General features: G+C 46.2%; 1 protein-coding gene across 6 annotated transcripts in view; it reads right to left on the bottom strand.

The window, feature by feature from the left end:
• Pde10a (phosphodiesterase 10A) overlaps window positions 1–16953 on the bottom strand; it is a 460257-nt gene that overhangs the window by 125106 nt on the left and 318198 nt on the right. The window contains exon 1 of one of the 6 annotated variants that reach the window (XM_021186162.3): window positions 8869–9119. The exons of the other annotated variants lie outside the window; for them this stretch is intronic. Coding sequence (XP_021041821.1) covers window positions 8869–8884 — 16 coding nt within the window. The 5' untranslated portion in view covers window positions 8885–9119. Of the gene's footprint in view, window positions 1–8868; window positions 9120–16953 lie in introns of those variants that run through there. 6 annotated transcript variants of the gene reach the window in all.

Below are 16953 nucleotides of genomic sequence, written 5' to 3'. Positions count from 1 at the left end.
TCCATTGTCTACAGCCACATTCCAAACATGAGTACAGCAAGCTGTAGTTAATCATACATGGCTACGTTCTGTCATTTGTTAGTGTAGGAAAAGGCTGTGTGTGTGTGTGTGTGTGCGCGCGCGCGCGCGCGTGTGTTCTTTTCATGAATAGAAATCAAGTCTCCAACTTTTCGACTAAAACCATAGCTTTTCTCAATTTTTGTCTTCAGGAAATTGAGGCCATATGCTGATGTTCTCAGCCACTGTTCCATGTAAGATATAAAAATCACAGAGGCTCTTAAATATCCCCCAATATTCACTTCAGCAACTCAGCAATTCAACAGCTCAACAGTACAAACAGACTCCAACGAACACTTTTTCCCAACACGATACCTCCTGAGAGCCTGGCACAGCACAGAGGGAAAGTACCGAGTGCAGACGGCACCATCTGATGCTCAAAGCGTAACAGCTGCCTCCCAGGCTCTGAGGTTTACCTGAGCGCACATGACGCTCTCTGAAAAGCCCTTCTCCAGATGAACTGACGTTGTTCTGAGTCGGCAGTGGGCCAGGCTGCAGCAAGCAGAAAAGCAGTCTCCTGCAGCATGAGAGCTGTACAGCTCACAGCAATGAGTTCTGCATAAAATCTAAGGACATTCTACTTAAAGAGGTGTCCTCTTAGAGAAGTGGACACCTCTCCGGGTACACGTGGGGTTATCAAGCTACCTTCTAGAAATTAAGTGGTTATATTTAATATTCTTTGGTGGAAGGTAAACGCTGTTTCGCTATCACAAGGAAAACATTACTTGATTAGCTCATGAAATGCACCAGTCTGAGAGCCTCATGTGTCATAGAGGAGACATGGTGTGGGAGCAGAGCTAGGAGCTGGGAGTGCTCGCTCTGCCTGCCGCTTGCTAACAGAACATTTCCATGAATGTCCCGCCTACGCCACAGTCTCTGCGACTGCTCAAGGAGATCATCTGTGGAGGCTGCAGCGTGGTCCAAAAGCAAAGGGATTGTTCAGCAAAGGCTTCAAGCAGACATTCATGAAAATGCAGCTCTTCAAGGCCTTGGAAAAAAAACAGAAAGTCCTCCTGTCCAGCCAATCCTCTGGGGATCACGTTCCTTCCCGTGACTGCAACACTAACAGACTCAAACAGGTTGCCAATCTGACCACGCATGCCAGCGCACTTGGGCACTTCTCTCCAAACTGTTGAAGCCCAAACAATACAGACTTCTTCAAATATGAAGGCACAGATGTACCATCTGAATATGTCTCTATACAGAAGCCCACTCTGCTTCCCAGACAACATGAAATGACAGTGAATTTCTCATCAATCCAGCCTCGGATGCTCGCTGTGCTTGTGTGGAACCTCACATACACAGCCAGCACATGCTAGGACAACAGCACATGCTAGGACAATATTAGATATTCCTTTGCCCACTCACTCCTTTATGGTTCTACCATTTTAGGTTAAAAGGGTGCTGGTTGGGGCTGGAGAAGTAGCTGGTTAAGAGCACTGCTAGCTCTTCTAGAGGACCCAGGTTCTATTCCCAGCACTCACTTGGAGGCTCACAACTGCCCACAACTCCAGTTCCCTGTGCCCTCTTCCATCCCCCATGGGCAGTAGGCAAACATGTGGTATACCGGACTGCGTGCAGACAAAACACTCATGTATATAAAAATATTTTTAATTTTTAATTGTGTGGCTATACTTTTGAGAAGGTGTTTTATTAATTCAAAGGTGGATGGCAAAAGTAAGGAAACTGAGGACATATGGATGCTCCGTGGTGGGGAATCTGTCTAGCCTGTGCAAAACCTGGGGCTAAGTACCCAGCACCATAGACAGAAAGATGGAAAGATGAGGGGGAAGGTGGTAGTAAGGAAGGGGAGGAAGGGACATTTTCAGAATGTCTCAGCTCCAGAACCTCTGCAATGTGGTATGAACTGTAGGTTAACTAGAAAACAAAGGGAAGGAAGGGAGCCTGTGAAACAAGGCCGATCATGAGCACCAAAAGGAAAACACTGGTATGGTTAAAACACGGGCTCCAAGTGTACGTTTAAAGAGCCCACCATGTAACACATGCTTGGAAATGTAAGATGCTAACTCTCAATAGACCTATCCTATCTTGTTTCGGTTTTCACTTCAAACTACAGATTATAAAGAACAATAGATTATTTTGACTATGCTTAAAGAATTTGGGTTTTCAGTTCTGTACAATGGAGCTTAAAGTATGATCTTTAATTACTGGGGAATGTATTTAAGGTGTTCACAGTGTCTAGAAGGGGTTCAGATAAAGAATGCAGAGGCAAGGGGTACTTATGTACAGGGACATTCTACTGGCTAACAGTATCAGCTCATTTATTTGCCCCCCCCAAAAAAAATCCTATAAAAATTACTGCCTCCATTATATGGAGGAGAAAGCTGAAGGGGAAAGAAACTCAAACCCAAGCATTTGCTTTCCAACGTCAGGGTAGCCACAGGGAGAGAGATGCTTAATGAATCAAACTGAACCATGGTACACAGTCAAAGCAAACAGGAGGGACACAGCCTTTGCCTTTTCCCTCAGCACCTTCTGTGTGATCGTGTGTGCCCATTGCAAGAACACAACTTCCTTTTTCTCTATCTTAATACGTACACCTGAGGCCACTGCAGCTGTGAGGGTGACACGGGCTTTTTATAACTATTTCCCCTCAAAATATTCAAATCAAAATAAACCAGAAAACGAGACTGGGTTGCTTTCCCAGATATCTTTCTCGGCCTTACTCCTCTGGGCCACAAAGGTAAATAAGCACAAGGGCATTCTGAAGTGGGAGACGGGGAGCACAGGGTGGCCTGGAGCACTTGAAGTCACAGGACCATATCTAATTCTTCGTACAACACTAGTCGGGTGGCAGACACTCACACCTAGCCTTCCTGTACCTAAGCCCCGGTGACCAGCACAGAGGGCTTTTCTTCTGCAGCCCCAAATCCAGCCAAACAGATGCCCAACCTTTCCCTCCACAGAGTTTTCAAAGTGTCTTTGTTTCCCCTTCAAGGAAGAACCTCAAATGTGGAGGCTGCAGTTTGTACTGGGAACAAAGTGGGTGTGGTGGTGGGCGTGGTGGTGGGCGTGGCGGTGGGTGTCTGTGGCTGGCTTTTCTCTGTGCAACCAGCCCTGCTGTAAACCTCTCTGACCCAGCTGTTCTCTGACATCTAAAGCCCAGGTTTCCCAATAACAAGCAACACAGCTGTACAGAATGGTCGCCAGAGACTTGAACTGCCGCTAGCGTTACTCATCCGGCCCTGCCCTGCCCTGCAGTGTTGGCCAAAAGGCGGTGTCAAGTTCACCTCACCCTTGGGACTCACAAAATGAACAGCTCAAACAACTCATCACAGGACATCTAAAATAAACAGCTTTAAGTAGCTGGTGATATACCGTAGCCTGATTCACATTTAGAATGTTATCTGCCCCACCCCCACCCCTGCCCCAGCCTTGTCTTTAATGGGTTTTATGCTGTTTATAAAAAGAAACTAAAATCTACAAAACTGATGCCCCCCCACACACACACACCATCTCAATTTAAATGTCTGTAATTTATCTTCATTCTGAAGAGATAAAATATCCATCTGGAAGTACAAAGAGACAAGACGGTTTTGTTATACACAAAACCATTGCCTGTGACATAATTGAAAATGCCCTCAGAAGGCTAGGGATCTCAAAGTAAAGCCTCTAACATGAGAAGGAGCACAAACTTGGGAGGCTGCTATAAACTTAAGCAGGAGCCATGGATACAACTCAGGCAAAGAGTGAATGGTAACCCCACGGAGTGTCACATGTTGTGAAATACAGTATTCTCAGGGTCTCCGAATATCAGTCCATGGATTCCTCCTCACAGAAAAGAAAAGAAAAAAAAATACCTTTACCTTTACCACGGAGGCATATGGCAAACACCGTCTCAACCTAGTAAGCAAATTTAGCATCACCCAAAATAGAAATGACATTATGTGATAGCGCAGCAATCTTTAGAGCTGAGCCACATTCTCCCACATGACTTGAAAGAGATGAGCACTGACGGGGTGGCGGAGGTGAGCCTGCCGTGGGAAGATGATCAGGACCCTGGAGTTGTTGCTTGTTATTCGCTATGCAGAGATGCTGAATGGCTGTCTCAAAGACTGGCCTCAGGAGATGGGCAAAGCTAGCACTCGGTTCTAAAGCCAGCATAACCCGGTGACCCCAGCCACCACTGGGTTGCCCCTTAAACTCTGATTACCTCCTTAAAGGCTGAGCACTGTGTCTTGCCCCTTGGTTCTACAATTTGCTATCTCATGCTATAGCCCTGGGGTGAGCGAGTCGTGAGTGTAGCCAAGCTTCTGCCTTGAATCTGCTCTGCCAAACCCCTTCCTCTGCTACCTTTAAATTCATCCTAATACAAATTCTCGTGACTGCAATGGAGCCAGAGTATAATCTGAATGCCTCAATCCCAGATCCCAATAGCATCTTTGCTTTCCTTTGAAGGCTCATAGCTCAGCCCTTCACTAGAGTCTACATTTCCCTCAGCCTCCTGATCCTTCCAAACTCCTACTAGAATGGCCCACCAAGTTCTGCTCAGTATTCAAAAGCATCTCTATCCCATAGCTCCAAACTCTTTCACCTCCCTCCCAAAAGTCAGTTCCAAAGAACATGTTCACCTCTACTTGTTGGCACCCACTTTCTCTATGAGTGACTTTTCTCATTGTAGCGTCAAAATACCAGACAAAGGTGACTTAAGAAGTGAAGGGCTTCTTTCCCTGATAGTGATACTGTGCACCACAAAGGGAAGACCTGGCAGAGGATCCCATTGCATCCAGAGCCAGGAAGCATCGAGCAAGGAACGCTTTTGCTCAGCTTGCTTTCTCCTTTCTCTTCAGTTTTGAACCCCAGACTGTGGAAAGGCACTACCCACAGTTAGGGTGTGTTTTTCCCACCTCACTTAACATAAGTTAGATACTTCCTCAGTATGACCAGAGATTTCCTTCTATTCTAAATTCCATCAAGCTGATGGTCAAGATGACCAGACAGATGGCTAAAGATCAATTATATAGATGGCTTTCCACATCCTTAACAGAGATATGCCTGTAGAATAAATCTAAAAGCCTGTTACCATTGTATTATTCTTGTAGTCATTTCGATGAACAAAATCAATCACAGGAAATGTTTCCTCATGCTCTGTTATGACATCAGAAGGAAGCCAGGGCTCACTGTAATCAACTTTTAACACCCAGACCTATATCATAGGATAGCCGAAGGCCTGCTCAATGGCTCTAATTAACATGTCTGTCTTAATCAGATTAGTCTGCTAGGACGAAAGCCTTCATAGCTGGGTAGTTTCATAGTCAAATGAAATGGCTGTTGACAGTTCTGGAAGCTTAGAAATCCAAGCTCAATCCAAGGACCATCACACCTGTTCCTGGCAGAATGCTATTCCTGCATCCTTGCCTGGTAGAAAAGGATGGCAGCCTCTCTGGGGCCTCTGTCCAGGGTATCAGTTCCACTCATGAGAGAGGCATCTTCATGACCTTCACCTCACAAAGAGCCCACATTTTTGTGCCTGTGACTTTGGAGATTGTGGTTGCACATGTGGATTTGAAAGAACTCACATGTGTTTATATCATAGTACTGTCCCAAGTTCTACACCTCATTTCCCTCCAAAGCCTGATCTTGGGGTTGTATGAGCCTCCATAGGCATGTTTTTCTAAAGGCATGCCCATCAGAAAGTCTGGTTTACTGTGCCTTTAAATGTATCTACAACCCCCCACCCCCACCCACCCCATCTCAGTGGCCCACGGCTTCTGCTGGAACCCAAGTCACCATCTGTCCTTGCCGGTTGCCAGCCTCCGACTTGTCGGCTTCCTGTTCTTACCCTTCTACTACAGTTCAGTGGATGGTACAATCTTAGTAAGTCATGAAGTTACTTCTCAAAACCCTCGCATGCCTCCCTGTCTTGACAGAGTGAAAACAGAGTCCCTAGAGTCACCTCTCGCCAGTATGACTTCTCCTGGAGCCCCTAAATATTACAGCCATGCTCACTGGTACAAGTTTGTGCTCTCTGCTTCTCCCTCCATAGGACCTGCCTCCTCGACCTCCTGCATGCCTCGCCTGAACTGAATCTCAGCTCAGACTTCACCATTCTATTTGAGCCTTTTGAAATAATTAAAATTATAACTATATTCTATATCCTTACCATGAGTCTAGTATATCATCTGTATATCTTACTGATTATTTCTATATTTCCCTCTTTCCCTTACAAATATCAAGGAAGTTAGACTATATATATGTAAATATATGTGTATGAAATATACATATATAATATACATGCATATATATGCTCACTGCTTTGTTCCCATTCCTAAAACCATGCTTATCAGACAATCAGCACCAAAAAATAATCTTCTGCTCAAACTAAAACATAACATACTGCACATGTATGCTCACGCACACACACACACACACACACACACACACACACACACACACGGGTGCTGTAACAGGTCATGAATTAGGAAAGCATACCCCATGATGACATTTTTCTTAACAGCTAGTTCCTTCCAATACAGAGTTATACAAAGCATAAATCCATTCTTAAATGCTGAGTTAGTCACAAAGTTACCTCAATTCCTAAATTACATACATGAGTGTAAACCAAATTCAACAATGGCTGTACTTGTAAACAAATATTTCCCCACTTAGAACTCAGATCTTAGTCACAAGGGCATTTTCTCCATTTAGGTGACCACAGCTGATTAGCTGTGACATGAATGCATTTGTTAACCTAAAGGGCTCCCTCAACTGAAATGTGGCACCAGAGAATCAGGAAACATGGCACAATACAGAAGTAAACCCACCCTAAAGAGTGACTGCTACGTTACACATTTCTCTATAACTCAATAACCACAGACATGATACCAAACTAAACCAAAACAGAAAAGACAAAGTCAGGATGATGGTAGGTCTCCATATGGTTTTAGACCGGATCCTTCATGGGGCCTTAAGTCCAATCAGCTATGATAGAATGCAAACAGAAGCCAACAGAAGAAAAGACCTGGAAGCTATTTTTGCAGAAAAGAAAAGGCAACAGGCTGGCTGTATGCAGTCTACATGCCACAGTAAGGTAGCGGTCACATACAAGCCGAGCAAGCACAGGCAGTCCCATGGAATAGCTGCCACTCAACAGGCGTGTCTAACAACCTATTCTATTTCTTTCTTGTCCTTTGCTGAGAAAAAGAGCTTGCTGGTTTGATCTTAAGATGCCAATATAAGCTTTATCAATTATACAATCAATTATACAATGAATTATATTTGAGGATGGTAATAATTTGTTTCTGACTTGTTATTCACATCTGCTCTCATTATTTCCAGATCGGCGAGAGAAAAAGCATCAAGACGCAAATGATACCACAAATGATACCTAGATGCAACGTGCTAGCAGTTCACTGTCTAAATTTCTTCTGAATCAAAGAAAATCAGAAGCAAGTATAGATAATAAATCGTGTCTAGAATTTTCCAAGTTTGGGCAGCCCCTCCCTTCCTTTATGCTCTGGGCATTAACACTGAGTACCTACTGGATGCCCCTCTTGCCGTGGGTGCATCTTCAAGTTCTAAGTTTTGAAACAGATGCTGAAAAGCACCATGGAATTAGTTTGTAACGTATGGGTCACAACCCCTTTGGGGTCCTTTAACAATATCCTGCGTATAAGACATTCACATAGCTATTCATACATAACACCAGCACAATTTCATGGTGGGGGGGGGGGTGTCACAGCATTTGGAAGGTTGGGAACTGCTGCTGTAAAATACAGTTAACGCATAGAAAACTTTTTAAGACACTACTTGGAGCCTGACAAATGCTCAGGAAGTGGTCCCGTGGATTGATCCCTTCTGACTCAATCAAGCGCATATGCTGGGTAGAGTCAACAGCTCCACCTTTAAAAAAATCGCCTCCTTTCCATCAGTTTTCAAACATGTTGGGAAAATTAGTAAACTCCTAACTATTACACCCTGGTGCAGGAGTCCGCCTGCATTTGATCGCGGCTGGAAACGTGGTGGCAGAGCCAACTTGGAGAAAAGGAAACTGGTGAGCTTGCCTGTGGCTCCCTTTGGGTCACTCCATCATCTCTACTGCTTAGAGGATACCTTCCGGTCTCTGAAGATGGGTTTTTCCTTCTGCTTCCTCCTCCCTTTCAGACTCTTCTCTCCTCCCCTCACAAGCCAGACAGAGCCTCCATCAGAACTTGCCGGCTCACCTCAGTCTTGATCCATGCACACTACTCTAGCTCATCGGCGTCATTCTGCTCCTCTCTCAGGAGCTCAGGGGGCAAACCGTGAGCACCCTGAAAGGGGGCAAACAACCCGAGTGGATTTTAAGCCATCCGTCTCACTTGCAGGATGGCCAGTGTTGTCCCGCTGCAAAGGGAAACCAGAGAAAGCAGTTACAAGGAAGCACTGTGAAGCACAAGCCCCTGCCTTAAAAGGCAAACAGATCTTTATGTGCTTTATGTACAGTCCTTATTCTGGGCAACTCAAGCACTGGACCCTGGGATGGTGCTTTCTCTGATGCAAAACACAGAGTGCATCCACAGGCCTCTCTTCTCTCCTTCAGCACTGCCTCTTTCTAAACTCCTGTCTGACAAGTTTCAGCGCAATCAGTTTGGGGCTTCACTTTTGTTACCTCCTGACCTCTTAGATTAATGAGGGCGACAAAGAACCCTACAGCTATTACTGTTTCCATCACTAACCCATACAGGGCGAGATCCCACAGCCTACCAGCTGGTATCGTGGGACAGCCGCTTAGAGAGTCCGTCTTGAGACAGGCACAGCGTGCGCTTACCAAACACACATTTCTATGATGCTGTGAATGAGCAGCTTTCTCACCATATAATTTTTCCATGCCACATGGAGCAGGAAGGCCTTGCTAGCCAACAGCTCAGGGCGCGTGGGCTGCTCCCTGGACCTCATCAGCAGCTCAGCTCTTGGGTTTGGCATCAGTATACAGACTTCTCCAGGAATGTAGCTTTGCCCAAATCCTCAGAATCCTTCCTTTCTTTATTCCTGGACTGAAAGGCAGCACACCATCAGTGGGGTCTTCCAGCTCAGCTCCCTCCGGTCAGGTTGACCAACCGCCCTCCAACAGACTCCAACTGCTCACCTCAGGTCCCAGCTTGTGCCCTCCACGCTGCTGACATCACAGCTGACCCTGGAATCTTCACCTCACCACACCCCACACGTCCCTCCCCAGCCCAAAAGGCCTCGAGGGAGACTCTAACACCTTGTCACCAGTCACCTTCACTCTTTCAGGGAGCCCGAGGAGGACACATTGGGTTTTCAGCACTACAGATATGGGGAGTCATTGCCAAGATGGTCTGCAGCCTTTCCAAGAGGCTAACGGCTCAGTGGGGACAGGGTAGCCCTCCCTCAGGCATGCAGTTCTAAAAAGAGGCTGTCTGTGATGCTGTAGTGAATGGCTTCACTGTGAGGTGAGGTTTGGGGGTTGGACTAGAACAGTCTGACGAGAAGATGAGAAAGTACCTTTTGAGGCACTATGCCCGTTCCTCACTGCCGTCCACTGATTTCCCAGATTGGCATTCATTCCCCATCAGACTCTTCACTAGCAGGATGTGTGTTCTACGTGGCCCTTGAGACCTCTGCATTCAGCCCAGACCTTACCTCTCCACAGTAGGGCTTACTCAGCTACCTTTCATATACCTTTCAATACATTCAGGCATGGTCCTATCAAATATAATCAGAAGTTGGTATTTTGCATGGGGTGTAGAAAACACATCTGTAATTGTAGCACTTGGGAAGCTGAGGAAGGATCGGGAGTTCAAAGCTGGTTTCAGACTTCTAGGGATCTCAGTGGCAACATGAGCTCTACAGGACAGTCTCAGAAACCAACACACAACAGGTACTGGCTACAGGACGGTCTCAGACACCAACACACAACAGACACTGGCTACAGGACGGTCTCAGAAACCAACACACAACAGACACTGGCTACAGGACAGTCTCAGAAACCAACACACAACAGACACTGGCTACAGGACGGTCTCAGAAACCAACACACAACAGACACTGGCTACAGGACGGTCTCAGAAACCAACACACAACAGACACTGGCTACAGGACGGTCTCAGAAACCAACACACAACAGACACTGGCCAATCTTGTCCCTACTCTGTCTCTCTGCTCATAGCCAACTCAGGAGGCTGAGGCTGGAGGAGTTAAGAGTTCAAGATCTCCCTGGGCTGCATCAAAAGACCCAGTCCCCACGCTGCACCCAACCCAAACAAACAAACAAACAGTTAAATGGGGGGGGGGAAGGGAAGAGAGGAAAGAAATGGAATTGGCAGGCTTCTTAAGACCCACCTGCCCTGTCTTTCTGACACAGGTATTTTCATTTTTCCCCTGAGGACGCCATTTCTGTGCCACATACCTGCTAGAAGTTGGCTTCTTGGTTCTTAAGTTTACGGGCAGGAGCTTTTTCCTTTCCGGGTATCTTTATCTATTTGCTCCTAGGTGCGCTGCCTACTCAGTGAGATGCCATATGTGGGTTTATATTACACCACCACCTCTCAGAGTGGCCAGAAAGAACATAACAAAATGACCTGATCTAAGTAATTGCATTCACCTGACTTTGTCCTGCCTGCAATGACTATACACAGCATAACAGCAAGCAATAGGGAAAAAAACTCTCTATTGTAAAAACAGACACACAAGCCAGAGATGTGATGGCACACACTTTTAATGCCAGCACTCGAGAGGCAGAGGCAGGTGGATCTCTGATTTCAGGGTCAACCTGGTCTATAAAGAAAGTTCTAGGACAGAGTGGGCTACACAAAGAAACGCTGTCTCAAAACAAAACAAGCAGCAACAATAACAACAAAATAAATAGATAGACAGACACGCGTGCGCGCGCGCGCGCGCACACACACACACACACACACAGGGGCCATTATGTGCAGAGCATGGGGAGATATCTGTGTCTGTCAGTGTCTGTCTGTCTGTTTCTGTGTGTGAATGTCTGTGTGTCTGTGTGTATATGTCTCTCTGTGTGTGTCTGAGTCTGTGTGTGTACATCTGTGTGTCTGTCCCTGTCTGCTAAAATCCATGAAGAGGCCAGAAGTCAACATCAGATGTCCTCTTGCTTTTCACCTTATTTTTTGGGACTGGGTCTCTAACTGAACTGGGTAATAGATTGGCTAAACAGTGTGTTCTAGGATCTCCCTGCCTCTCCCTTTCCCCTTCGCGCCAGTGCTAGGATTACAAGCATGTCCCTGCCGCACCCAGCTTTTTCGTGGGTGCTGGGAATCCCAGTTCTGATCCTCAGGCTTGAGTGTCTGGGCACTTTGCCAACCGAGCCATTTCCCAGCCCTGTGCTGCTGTCTATTACTCTTGTCATTCCCACATGGTCTGCAGCACCCTCCTCAGCCTTTGACGGTGACAGGAAGAACAAACGTGGAAACGTGGGCTGTGGTAACCTGAAACAGAGTTAGGAGCCAAGTCTTCCTGACCCAACATGATATCCCTGCCTGTCCTGTTCCCACTTCTAAATGTCACCCACTCTCATGACCCACCCACACATCCCCACTTCATAGAGCAATCCCTTTCTCAATAGAGCATTTTGGGATGCAGGTCCCAGCCTATAGGAGGTGGCCTAGAGAATTAGCCTATTTGCCTATGTGGCTAAAGTGTTTTGATCCCTCCAGGGGGAGGTTTTAATTCTAATGGAGAAATGAAGGCTCTGTGAGCATCCTCACAAGTGCATGGTTCCATTCTCCGTGAGACAGAGAGGGAGGGGCAGAGATGGTTCTGCCAGCAAAGTAAGTGTCAAGGCCCCACACTTAGACCTTGCCAAGGTCTGGAAATGGCCTAGTCATGAGTGGAGATTCATGAAACCTGCAAAGAGGGGTAGTTTAGCATTCTTTTTCCTCAGACAAGCACATGCTTGATCAAAGTTCTGAATCCTATCTTTAAAAAGAATCAGGCTCACTTCAGATAGAGCTGTTCTGTGACACCAGCCTCCATCTCATTATTCTTTGTGTGCCTTTGTTTACTCCAGAATAGGAAGAGAACTCAGGTTGAATCTAAAAGGGGGTAGAGAAGAAGTCAAAACAAATTTCATTTTTAAAAGGGATAAAATAATTGCCTTAAAGTATGCTATGGTAACTGCCAATGACCTGACCCCCTTCCAGATGTGTCTGGGGCCAACCAATAGGCTTCTCAGACTAACAGTGCTTAGTGAAGAGTCTACATGAGAACTCCAGGGCTATAGGTATGGACTACAGCCCACCACAGTTCCTGGTGTTATTTAGCTCTGCACCATAGTCAAGGGTCAGGGAGGTTGTGACCCATGCAGTATAAAGCAGGAAGTGGTTACAACATGAGGGGCAATGGTTAGTAGCACAATGACACCCCCAACACCCCCACGGCAGCTGGAGGCATTCTAGGGAAAACAGGAAATGACTAGCGAGTGCATCTGAACGACAGAGAAATATTCCAGACCATGGGAGTCTTCGAGACACTTCGTTCTTCCTAAGACACCCCAAGTTCCTCTCGCGCTGTTCAGATGCAGCCCTTCGCTTAGAGCCTGGGGAGTCCCAGAGTTTGCACCAGAAGCAGTCACCCACCCACTGGTGCCCAACACAAAACCAAGACCCAACATGCAGAGAAAGCAGCATATTCAACACTAGGCTTTGTTTTGTTCTGAGGTGCTGGGTTTGAAGCAGGGGACTGTACATTCTAGGAAAGCACTCCGCCACCGAGCTGTACAGTGCCTTTATATGTTGTTTCTAAAATAGCATTTTCTTTATAAAAATGAGGAATCTGACTTTAATGTTCATCCACTAAGGATTTTTAAAAAAGTAGGATAAACAAATAGTGGCCTGCTCAGCAAGGCTATGCCAAAGCTAGTATTAATATATATATATATATATATATATATATATATATATATATAGTTACCACACTAATGGGTATTTCTGCTTGCTTAGGTCAATTCCTACACAGCCTGCCCCTCCAAGGATATGCACAAAGTATAGCAGTCAAGAATTTACAGAGAGGGACAGAAAGATGGCTCAGTCAGTGGTTAAGAGAGATTGCTGTCCTTTATGAAAACCTGGGTTCGATTTCAAGCACCCACAGGGGGTGGCTAACAACCATTTATAACTTCAGTTGAGGGGACCTGTTGTCCTTTCCTGCCTTCTGTGGGCACTTACATACATGTCATACACATACATGCTCTCAGGAGAGAGAGAGAGAGAGAGAGAGAGAGAGAGAGAATTCTGCTTTGGACTCTCAGAGAAAGATGCATGTAATTCCCTGCCCTTATTGGAATCTATGTTCTCCCACAAACATGTTTATTGCATGCCAGTGTTAACCATGAATTTAGCTGTGACTGTACATTAAATGGTCTTCTTCCCACTTCTGCAGAAATGCCGTGTGAGACCGTCAAACCCTAAGGATAGCACAGCACATGGCAAAAAGTAGACCTGACAAAATAATGTCAATGAGTCTGGAACATTACAATCCCCACTGTAATGGCTTTCCAATGTCGACCACCACTGAGCCCTCTCTAGGAATCAGCAGCCCCTCTGGCCCTGCCTACTGGCTAACAAGCCACAAGCATGGTCCACTCACTGTCTTAGAAGTCATATTTCAAAACCCTGTTTCCATATGGTCAGAAGTATGAAAAGGCAGGCACACACACACACACACACACACACACACACACACACACGGGTGTTCTTGGCAGCACGAGTGGTGAATGTAAATATAGAGACACAGGAGTGTCCTAATGGGCCAGGAGATGCCTGCTCACCCACTAATGTTTCAAGCTGACCTTTCTCTGCATACGGAAGTAGAAAGCTGCTCACGTGGGTGCCATGATCACAGCGCAAAGGAAGAGTATGAAAGAAACTATTTCTGTTTGAAATGATCATTGGACAGACAAGAGCTCTGGACATGCACGGTGAGACAGTAGTGTGATCGTGTGCACAGAGTGTAATTTCTCCTTCTTCTCTGAACACATTGCAGGGTTGAGTCTTCACAGAATTCCTATAGAGAAAAGTGGGAAGTTGAAAGCAAAACTCTTTGTATGCTCTCAAGTTTAAACTCAAACCCCAGGAATACACACCAGAAAGTTGGGTTCTGTCTAGGCCGCTCCCCTCCCTCACTATCTGCTCTGTGTCCTTGGCTTCAGTTCTCAGTTCTCTCCTGCCCACCCTCCCTGTGTTCCCTCTCAGGATTCTCTCTGCACAAGTCCCTCCAAGCTGGCTTCCCTTCCTCCTCTGAGTCTCCCTCATCCCTGCACTGTCTCTAAGCTTCCAGAACCCACTTTTTAAAACCAGAATAGATCTTCACAGAAGCTCTGTGTGGCCTGTGTACAGCACAAAGCCAGAGTTCTGCCCAGCCACCCACTGCCTAGGAAGACTTTGATTGCAGTCCTTCTTTGTGCCTTCATTCTTCTAATGATAATTTTCTTGTACTTCACGGAATGTTTCATAGTTCGTCAGACTATTTCCCTTAGCCTGGAAAGTCCTTCCTTTCCTATTCCTGTCAGAGTACAAGTCCACACCTCCTCTGCACAATTGCCACACCCCATCCCATGATGGGTATCTTCAGAGCATGTCTCCTAGAACAGCAAACATTTCTTATAGGCTGTGGAAGGCCAGGGCTTCACATTCTTTTTCATCGCTAATGCTACCCCAGGGCGGTAGCTATCCATACCCAAGCGATTGAAACCTTTGAATTTCCTCTCATTTTAAGAATGAGACATGAAGGTCAGATAGTTCAGAAAGTGAGGGAGAGACACCTATCTAAGACTGTAGCTGAAAGAAACAGGTCCCAACTAAATCATCCCAGTGGTCTCTTTGTCATCGTCCCTTTATCAGCTCGACACTGGGCTTGCTTAGTTTCTCTCCCTGGTCCCTATCCCAAGGAAATTACTCCCTGCTCCTGCACTGATCCTGGGGTCTTGTAGAGAGCTGGGAACACAGCAGGTGCTCACAAGAGCTTGCTGCATAATGGCCAAGGAGTCAGATAAGGGACTCCAGAGCATAGGCACAGTGCTCAAAGTCACATGTGTGTGACCAAGAATCAATGATTAACACTGTTAATGAGCATGGCTAAATAAACAAAATGCTTTGCACAGAGCCTGCTCGGGTGAATTCTCAAAAAGGAAAGAGAGCCTTGGCATCAGTGTGCAATGGTGAGCAATCACTGGCACAATAAACCCCGGCAACTTAAACCATCAGATTTACACACCCTTTGCATAGGCACTGGCAATCCTGAGGACTCTAGCCTGGGGAAGCACCTGTGGTATGAGAAGAACAAGCAAGCTGGGGTCCACAAACAGTGAGGCCGGCTGGTCAGCCCGTGCTTACAGCCACACGAGGGCTGGAAACCCAGAGGCATGAGAGAGTTAAATCTGTACCTTAAAGATTATTCTCACACCAATTCCGGGCTCTTCGCATTCCAATAGGAATTGGTGTGTCTATATTGTTGTTACCTTGGCAAACTCATGCATGTTCTATCTTTTTTCACTACTTTTGAAAATTAAACATTTTTATTTTGTGGGGGAAGAGGGATGGTTGTTTTTCTCCCACTTAGAAGGAGAACGGCATTACCTCACTTTTGGAAGCCCCATCTACCAGAGAAGCTAAGGAAGCTCACAGCACAGCCTAACTCCAGCAGGGCAGCCAGTCCTTTTTGCTGGAAATGGGAGGCTGTTTATATCACAACGGAATCCTTGACTAAACCGGCAGTTTATGTGAACTCTGTTCTTCATCGGGTCTCTTAGGAGACCCATTCATCGGGATATAGGAAAGCATGTATTTTTAACAGTGGGAAGTTCTGTCTGTTTGATCACTCATTGGTCTGCTGAAATCAAGATGCCCTACCTGACACACAGAGGCACCAGGGAAGCACACCAGTTTGATGGCAAATCACCTCAGAGTCTCTGTCTTCTGCTGAGCTGAGGGAGCAACTGAGGGGACTGTGTGGTCCTGTATGCCCCATGGCATTAGGAGATAAGAACACACTACCCCTCTTCTCAAAGACTCACTTTCTCCGTGACAGCCCTTTGAACTCGGTATTGTATCTGCTAGCATGAGAAGCCCCCAGAGATGCTCGAAGCCAGCTCCAGCACACATTAATGTGCCCACCACGCTGCTGCCCTGATGTGCCCACATTTCCTTCTTGTGCTTTTACCAGAGGTAGCTTTGCTTGTGTCTTAGAAAACAGAAAGGTCCTAGAGACTTTTCTAGTGTATGTTCCCATCTGTAAACTACCTCGTCACTTTTGGCAAGAGGCCAAGGTCTCTGCCTACTCCCTTACCTCAGCTTTCCCTTTAATAATCAAAAAATGTAAAGTTGAGCTGCCACTGTAATAGTGTGTGTGTGCGCGTGCGCGCGCGTGTGTGTGTGTGTGTGTGTGCAAGGTGTGTGTGTGTGCAAGGTGTGTGTGTGTGTGCATTTATATGCATGTGTGCCTGTATATGTGTGCATGAATGTATGTGTGCATGTGTGTGCATTCATGTGTGTGTACCTATGTGTACGCATGTGTGTATGCTTGTGTGTATATGCATGCCTGTGTGTGCATGTGTGTGTGTGAGGGTGGGTGATGTGTGAATGGTCCTTAATTAATGCCAGAGATCCTGCTGTTATTCCTACCTCTGCGTTCTGCTTGTCTGTCTCCCTCTCCTAAAATAGAGTCCCTTCCCTGTGAATCAAATGCTAACATATCCTTTCAACTATAAGATAAAAAACAGAACCCACAATGACTTAACACACTCCGAGAGCCATGGCAAACTTTGTATGTAAAAGGGCAATGCACGTTGTTAATGAGCTCGTTGTTAATGAGCTACCCGCCGGAGAGCAGTACTTGTTACCACATGATATCCCAGCTTGTCCTGACTGACACCCAGCCCTCTCAGATGACCACAGACAGACCCATTCTGTTTCA

This window comes from Mus caroli, unplaced genomic scaffold (genome assembly GCF_978045245.1).
Source record: "Mus caroli unplaced genomic scaffold, Mus_caroli_1 scaffold_18, whole genome shotgun sequence".
Classification (NCBI taxonomy): domain Eukaryota; kingdom Metazoa; phylum Chordata; class Mammalia; order Rodentia; family Muridae; genus Mus; species Mus caroli.
Note: the sequence above shows the minus strand (reverse complement) of the source record. Positions and strands in the feature narration are given on the sequence as shown.